We start from the raw sequence: 8,287 nt of genomic DNA, 5'->3' as shown, positions 1-8,287 counted from the left end.
GAAAGAGGCTCATTTCACTAGTAGTTTCTAGAACGTAACAATATCGCAGGAAGGTTGCCTCCTGGTAACGAAGGTCATTTTACAATCGTAACTGCCCTGGGTGCTGAAAATCCGGCGGTTGTTGCGAAACTATCTCACAGCACGGAAGGGCTTATAGTAACTGTATCGCACATGTAATACACCGGTCTCGGGCAGACGTGAAAACCCCTTAAGTCAAAGGAGCTGTGGTCACTAGAGAAGTTTGTGATTTTGGTGTACGTGGTGGTTGTGGTCACTAGATAAGTTTGATATGTTTGTGAATGAGGTGTACGCGGGGGCTGTGGTCTTTATTTATCTATTTATTTATTTATTGATCTTGAAAGGTCGTCCCTTCCGTTTTCGAGAAACAGGTCACTAGATATGTTTGTAACTATGTTGTACGTGGGGGTCGTGGTCACTATATATGTTTATAAATATGGTGTACGTGGGGGTCGTGGTCACTAGAGAAGCTTCTGAATGCGGTGTACGTGGTGCGGGAATGGACTTTTCGTGGCATTGATGAACACGATCAACAATTATGTAATAGAGGACGTGCTTGTGCTGGAAAATGAGTGGGCAGAGCTTATCTCGGTCAGTCACCTTGTCCGTGTGTAAAGTAGGCGACTGGAATTAGAGGAAGGCTCAACTGAAGGACCCTTACTCAGAAATAACATATTTTGATGTAAACTGGCGCAAACTGGTCCCTGGTCAGTCACCAATGTTAGAAGTACAGACCCGAGGTAAGCTGAAAGCCGTTGCGAGACAGCAGGAAAAACAAAACCCCGTCAGTTTTCTGTGGTTAATGTAAACACACACCTCCCGCTTACAGCAGGCACCGCTAGCGCAGGCTCTGTGGATTCCGAGACATGACATTTAGATGTTTTCGCGAGAACCAAGCTGGCGTTTACAGAAGGATGACTTAGGAACCTTGACTTGTCTTAGGTGTGGGCGTGTTTATATGTGTTTTGTCCTCAAAAGACTCTAGGGAATATCTTATCCTCTCACGCGAAATGTCATTGAAATGCTAACGTTTGGGAGAAAGTATCATAGAAGTAATAGTAAACTTCATCCTGGGATAGTTCTAATTCACAGCTGCAGACTTTTTGACCATATCCTGCATTGTTTTTTTATGCAGAGCTTTAAGAGTAATCTCAAAATCTCGTTATTATGTAAAAAAAAGCGTCGCAACGAATCCAAGACAGTGTAAATTAATCTCCTCTCTTCATGGGTCGGTACAGATACCAGTCTACGGTCCTGTGTATGGTGACGCAGTAATAAGCACTGTTCAGGTCAGTTCAGTTCATCTTGCACTGCACGAGTAGGGAAACATGCATTAGCTTTGATTCTCAACCTCGGGGTTCACGTTGCAGAGCTGTGGTTTGATAACGATAGATCCAGGTGTAAAAAAAAACGTTTTCGTTTCAACGGTTTTTCTACAAAAACACTCTAGCTCACGGCTCACGTTGCAGACCTGTGGTTTGATAACGATAGATCCAGGTGTAAAAAAAAAACGTTTTCTTTTTACGGTTTTTCTACAAAAACACTCGAGCTAAAAGCCAAACCCGCTTCTCCTCAGACAGACGATAACACTCCAGCTCCGGAGAGCTCTGTGTGAAGCGGAGGTAGCGCAGTCACGTTGAGTTGCGCATTGCCGTTACTGAAGTTCAGTGACTCTTCATGAGCACCAGGGTAACATTGAGTGTTCAAATGGCTTTTTGTTCTACGGTTACCCTATAAAAACACTCATGCTAGGCCTGAAAGCCAAGTCCCCGGTAAGATCATAACACTTCAACTGGAGAGGAAGATTGTGGGAACCGCCATTACATAGCTCCGGCGGCTCTCCATCCTTTTAACCCAAGTGGATGTAATCCTCTGGATGGTGCTTCGCTCAGACACTCAGCACGCAAGGGGACCTGGTACCCGACTCGAAACTCAACCCGGTCATTTGCAACATTGTATCAGAATTTGTCTCCACCAGTTTGTTACAATTTCAAGTCTAACAGGGCGCACTAACGAACCGTGTCCGCCGTGTCAACTTAGCTTGGTGTCCAACAGAGAAAAACAACAAAAAATACATGCTGATTGTTTGTGACGTGGACATAGGATTTTACATGGTGTTTCCCACAATGGGCGTAGCTCTAATTATGCGATCGCCTTGACAAAGCAAGCTTTTGATAACAAGAATACCTTCTTACTACCGCCTCATTACAGACGTGTTGAATCCATGTGTAGATCGCTAATGACTGCCTAGACTGTCATCCTCTACGTGTTGGCATCTTACAAAGTCTTGAAGCTGTTGTCAAAAATTTCTAACTCGGTGCACTGGAGAGGCGCGAGCGAGCCTGCCACATACGGCTGCATAATCATTCGTTCGTTTATTCATTATTCATTCATACATTCATTATTCATTCATTCATTCATTCATTCATTCATTCAAATATCTATCCCTTATATCATTCATTCACTTGAAATAACCCTCCGGTGAGTTGATTCTTATCACTGAACGTAATTGGTGCTGTTTAGCTGTTAGCGGGGATGAATTTGTATTGTTATTTCTTTCTATTTTCTTCATCAATTTCTTAGTATTCCAACATTTGACGGATACCATTACTAGTTGGGGATTACTATCTTAACTGTAGCTGCTGTAAGGGAGAAGCCATACGTGTTTTTGTTACGCTCGCCGCATCAAACAAGCGATGAAGAGCATCATAAAACCACTTCCGGTGAATACGATGACAAGGTGATTGTGTTTAGTACTGACGTGGTGCCCAGAGGCCAGCTGACGCAGGCAAGGATTGACTTACCCCCAAATACGGCATGTCGGCCAGCGGCGGCTCCTGTGAAGTCTTCTGCCGTTCGCGCGTTTGACGTCACAGTGCGTATTCTAGCGGCCTGGCCGTCAGTGGAACGGAAGTCTGGCAAATAAGATAGATCGCAGACTATCAACACGTGGGAATATTTTGACGCTTGGCGGAAGTGCTTCGTTGAATCTAATTAGCAAAGACCAATTGACCTAAAAAAAGTATCCAAAATACAAAGAAATGTATAAAAATTGTGTGCAAAAAGAGATAGTAAGTATATGCACGGTTTAAATTTGACTGAACTTTCTTACTCATAAACCGTTCAATATACAACATAAAATTCTTAATATGACAATGTTTGAAAACTTAGAATTCAATCGTGCAAGCATATGAATAGATGCTGTTGTCCGTGTCAGAAATTTCGGAAGTGCTTTTTCAAACAGCAATGGAGCCATCCTGTGTTTGTTGATGAATAAACCGTGTAAACTGATGTTGTTGCCCGTGACATGACTAGTTATTGACCAGTTCGCTCTCCTGCCTTTCCAGACGGAAACATGCACTGCATCGAGATCCTGGACACGGGCGGCACGCACCAGTTTCCCGCCATGCAGGAGCTGAACATCAAGACTGCCCACGGCTTCATCATCGTCTACTCCATCGACGATGCAGAGTCCTTCAAGGAGGCGCACAAACTGCGCAAGCTCGTCGTTAATGTCAAAGGTCAGTATACACGTCCGCCATGTTTTACTGGTCATTTTCTAATAAGGCTGTTCATTGTTCCAAATGCGTCTGCGGATTATATGTCAAAGGTTAATGCCCCTGAGACATAAATAAAACACGCCTGGGCATGTGTCAAACAAGACAAGAACTGTTTACAAGGCAGGGGCCTTTACCTTTGACAAATTGTCCACAATGCATTTCGCTGAGCATGCGCAGTTGAAACAAACAGCCCTCTTGTTGTCAAATCTAAGTGTTTTTAGTTCCCTACCTGAACGCTGAATGCCGCCGGTTTTAACAGATGTGTTGTTCTTTCCTCCTCAGGTACCGAGAACATCCCTCTGGTGATGGTGGGGAACAAGTCGGACCTGGCCGTGGACAGGGAGGTGCAGAAAGACGAGGCCGTCACGGCGGCAAGAGAAGAATGGCGCTGCCCCTTCCTGGAGACCAGCGCCAAGTACAACCGGAACGTCTACGACATCTTCCTGGCCTTGTTGAACAGCGCGGAAACCTGCGAGAACAGAGACTCGAACAAACAGAAGGCAACCGAGAAAAGAAGATCGAGCGCGATCAGGACAATCAGTTCCTTCAAGAAAGCCGCCAAGAACCAGAAGGAGTCGTGCTGCATCTTGTAGCTGAACACCTCGCCCCTAAAAGACTCTGGTTGCCTCGCAAGACATTTGTACATTTCTAAGGATATTTTGTACTGCGTTTGTTGAAAGTGTGGTGACACGTAGAGCACCAACTTGACAGCCCTCATATTCCGGCTCTCCTAGCCATCATGAGGTGTGATTAAAACGTGTAGAGTTAATTATTTTTCGTCATTAAACCTGACCTGGTACACAGGCTACCGTGGGTTCGGCGGGCTCTACTTCGGGACGCCAGGGGCTCTCAACCGCCCAGGTCAGTTGTGGCACCCGGTAGTGGTTTTACGCTGTCGGAGTGAGCTATCGTGGAGGGACAATTCTCTCCAACTGCGTAAAACTACTACCGGGTGCCATAGTTGACCTGGGCGGCGGAGACCTCCACACAGCCCCGAAGAGAGTCCGCCCAGTCCCCGATAGACTGGATGTACCATGTAACATCAGACTCTGTACCATTACTGGCGCATGCGTGCCTATGACGGTAAGGTACAACAGAGACACGTGTAAATATGTTTATTTTGTACTTTCTTGTTCATGAAACTTGTCCATGTGATAAAGACAATTATGACAGCATTAGCTTTTCTGCGTTCTGTTGGGAAAAAAAAACTATAACGTTTTGCGATGAAGTCCTTTCGTTTAAAAAGACGTTACTCGCTAAATGTGGTACAATTGTTATCCGTGAACACGGCAGGGTGATTGATGTGCCTAGAACTACAGATCATTAAACTGTGATCACATCAGAACTCTGTTGCTTCGTTTTTGTTTTCCTAAAGGCCACGTTATTATATGGATGACATCCTCTGGGGACCCCAAAAACTGATGCGAGTGTGGGAATGAAAAAAAAATAGCCAAAAAAGTTGTCTTCGTCATGAAATCAAAGTTGTCAGGAAAGTTAAACAAATGACCAAACATACAGTGTATGTACAATATATTTTTCATCTGTGTTTTTTACATATTTTCTTCTTTGAAACTTACGTTGGCCTTATGTGACCTTGATATCCGTTTTCTGATATTCTTTTAAAATCTACGTCATTTATGTGTTCATTTTGCAGCTACTTTGTGAAATTTACAATATGGTTAAAAACTTTTTCTGGAAACGGACGAAAATTGATACGCACGCGCAGATGTCATCCATGTAATCAAATTACCATGGCCTAACTTCTGTCTAGTTTTTTTAGATTTCTTTGTTTTGTATCAATTCATCTTGGTGACAGTTAAGTTACTCCTTTACTTATGTGACTGATTTTCAAGAAAACCCAACATGGGACACAAAAACAAATGAATAACAATGATATGAAACTTACAATTAATACAAGTAACGTTACATGTAATTGTAAATAACAATCAATTCACAAATAAATCTGTTTGATAAAGGGTCACTTTAGAGAATAAACAATGAATTATAACAAAAGAAATCGCAATTCTACTGTATGACACAATATAAACAAACCAACCAGACATATTCAAATCAATATTCCACTCGTCCGTTCAGCATTTTATAGGAGTCGCCCCAAAACAGTGAATGTGCTTGATAAGGCCACCAAGGCAAATCCCTTTCTAGAATGTTCTTCACGTAAAAGAACTAATAATAGTTCATGAGGAAAGATTTGTACATTCTCTACAATGGGAAGTGACTACCATTGTACAGTAGATGATTCATCACTTTGGTGCCCATTTATTGGTGCTTCATTACATTCTATACATTCAGTCCTTTGTATTAGTTTCCCACTCCAGAAAGCCAGAACGGTGTTTAAAAAACAAGGTCCTACTTGGGTACATTCCCATTCCTATCATTCCAGGATTTACTTCTTACTGGCTAGTTTTACTGCGGAGAGCCGCTGTACAGCCTCAGACAGATGCAGGTCCTATCTGGAACTGTTGCTATGATTCCAGGCACTACGGTCCGCTGGTTAGTTTTCCTGCTGATGGTCGGAGAGCCGCTGTACAGGTGTGGCGAGACTTCCACCTGACACCTATGGACGTCCTGAATAAAATGTAATAAATAGCAGGAGTGAGATGTGGAGTGATGCGTTTTAGCATGATGATTTAACAAATGTTGGGAAGCATATGTTGTTACTGTTTTCACTATGCTACGTTTGTTACTTTCCTTCCAAATAACCCTTTAAAGTTATACATCATTGATCAAAAATGTAGCTTAGGGAAAACAGTACCCCTACTTTAGGATCAAAAAGGAATTGGGAAAATCTATAGTGAAATTTTGCCAGCACCACAAGGGTTTTACATGTCTAGTGTGCTGCAAAAATAATAAACAGCGGGATATGCATGTTTCCCAGACAAGGTTTTCAGGAAATGGTACGGTTTAAGGCTGGGTACCGGTACAGAAACTTTAGGTCCAGGTCCGGTTCAGGTTCGGTTCAGGTCCAGAGGATCAGGTCCAGGTCCGGACCTGAACCTGGACCTGACTCAGTATGTGAAAACTTGTGAATGGACAAAATTCAAAATAATGCTCCCTTTCACTTGGGAGAAATCTGTTTGTGGAGTATTCGACTCCAAATGGCGTTTTAAACCCTACAAGGCTAACTGCGTCTGTACGATTAGCTGTAAACCTTGGTAGAAACGACTATATATAGACTCAACGCTACTTCACTCTTGTTATTTTCTTCGACCAGTAAGCCCCAAAACGTGTGAATGCCCCGATGATATAATCTATTCATTTTCCAATAGGTCCAACCAAGGAGCTTTTATCAGGCATCCGGTTCACCCATTTTTTTCAGGTCCGGTTTTTCCGGACCGGTCCAATAGGAAAAGCCGGTTTTGTACCGGTGTGACAGCGATCTCGCCCCCCCGGGGATTTTGCCCCCCTTTAGGGTTTTCGCCCCCCCCCCCCCCCAGAGCAGCTGGTTACTACATATTACAGGTGCGCTACCTGGTAATATACTGCACCTGGGGAGTAACGTGTATGGTGTGTTACCTGGTACCTTATGGCACCTTATTACCGTACCGTAAGATGCCTGTCATACCTCGAAAGTCGATACTATATTGTTCGGTGCAAACATGACATTGAAATGAAAAAGACAATTTTTGCAGCTGAGGTGGCATAAAAACAGTGCTACTGCGAACGTATAAATCAACACCGTCTATGGTACGGAATACGTCAGCTATATGTTTTCAATTTGTCACAGTGTTTTCTTTCTTGTGCTGGAAACATTTCCAAAGCACTAACAAAAACACACGTGAATAATAGTTTCTCATTATAAACACTATCTACGCGCAAGTTGATATAGCTGTTGCTAAATGCTACACAAACACTGGTAAAGTACCAGTCTTAAGAAACACGGGTAAATGCATCAGTTCCTAAATACTAGAAAAAACAGTCATGTTGGAGGTGAAGATATCCCTTGGCCTGGTGCATATACCAAAATGTGCGTTATTCTAATTAATACCTAATATTTGCATAATTAATAAAGACATTACATAGTTCTTTTGTGGTCACTTCATGGTAGAGACTTCATATTGGAGATATATAGGTTGTTTGAGGACAGGTGAATACAATGAAATACATCTTATGTCAAGACTCAGGTATATGCAATAATGGGAATACAAGGGACCCAACCCTCCTTGTCTGAAACAAGTTCAACTATCTTATTACCATGTAATTACGTTACTATTGATACTATGAATGGAGTTATGTATCAAACTCGTGTACTTATATCATTCTGAAACTGCATTTTGTGATTTATACCAATCAACTTCTAAAATGTCATGTAAACCCGTTTTTTTTGGGGGGGGGGGCGAAATCGCTAAAGGGGGGCGAGGTAGGGGGGCGAGATCACTAGCCGGGGAGGGCGAGATCGCTAGCGATTTCGCCCCGGGGGGGCGAGATCGTTAGTGATTTCGCCCCCGGGGGGGCGAGATCACGGGGGGGGGGGGCGAGAACGCTGTCACACCGGTACACTGTCCCGTACCCAGCCCTAGTACGGTCATAAGAAGTACCTGGAACAGCCTGGCATATGAAGCGAAAAGGCCAGTCGCATGAGCTGTCGAACCATTTGTCGGAGAGATAACGGCAATTTTCGCTGCCCGCAATTAGTACAAGGCTTTCCGGTTGTCGCGGAGCCAGGCGTTGTACGTCCCAAGTGGAGAACC

The 8,287-nt window shown here is 43.5% G+C and overlaps 1 protein-coding gene across 1 annotated transcript in view; it reads left to right on the top strand.

The window, feature by feature from the left end:
- Positions 1–4,917, top strand: part of LOC118409997 (ras-related protein Rap-2c-like) — a 7,381-nt gene extending 2,464 nt beyond the window's left edge. Inside the window, exons 3-4 of the mRNA XM_035811441.1 lie at positions 3,366–3,539; positions 3,861–4,917. Coding sequence (XP_035667334.1) covers positions 3,366–3,539; positions 3,861–4,171 — 485 coding nt within the window. The 3' untranslated portion in view covers positions 4,172–4,917. The remainder of the gene's footprint in view (positions 1–3,365; positions 3,540–3,860) is intronic.
- The last annotated feature ends 3,370 nt before the right edge of the window (positions 4,918–8,287 follow it).

This window comes from Branchiostoma floridae, chromosome 2 (assembly GCF_000003815.2).
Source record: "Branchiostoma floridae strain S238N-H82 chromosome 2, Bfl_VNyyK, whole genome shotgun sequence".
Lineage (NCBI taxonomy): Eukaryota > Metazoa > Chordata > Leptocardii > Amphioxiformes > Branchiostomatidae > Branchiostoma > Branchiostoma floridae.
The sequence above is the reverse complement of the archived record's forward strand: the minus strand, read 5'-3'. Positions and strand labels throughout refer to the sequence as shown.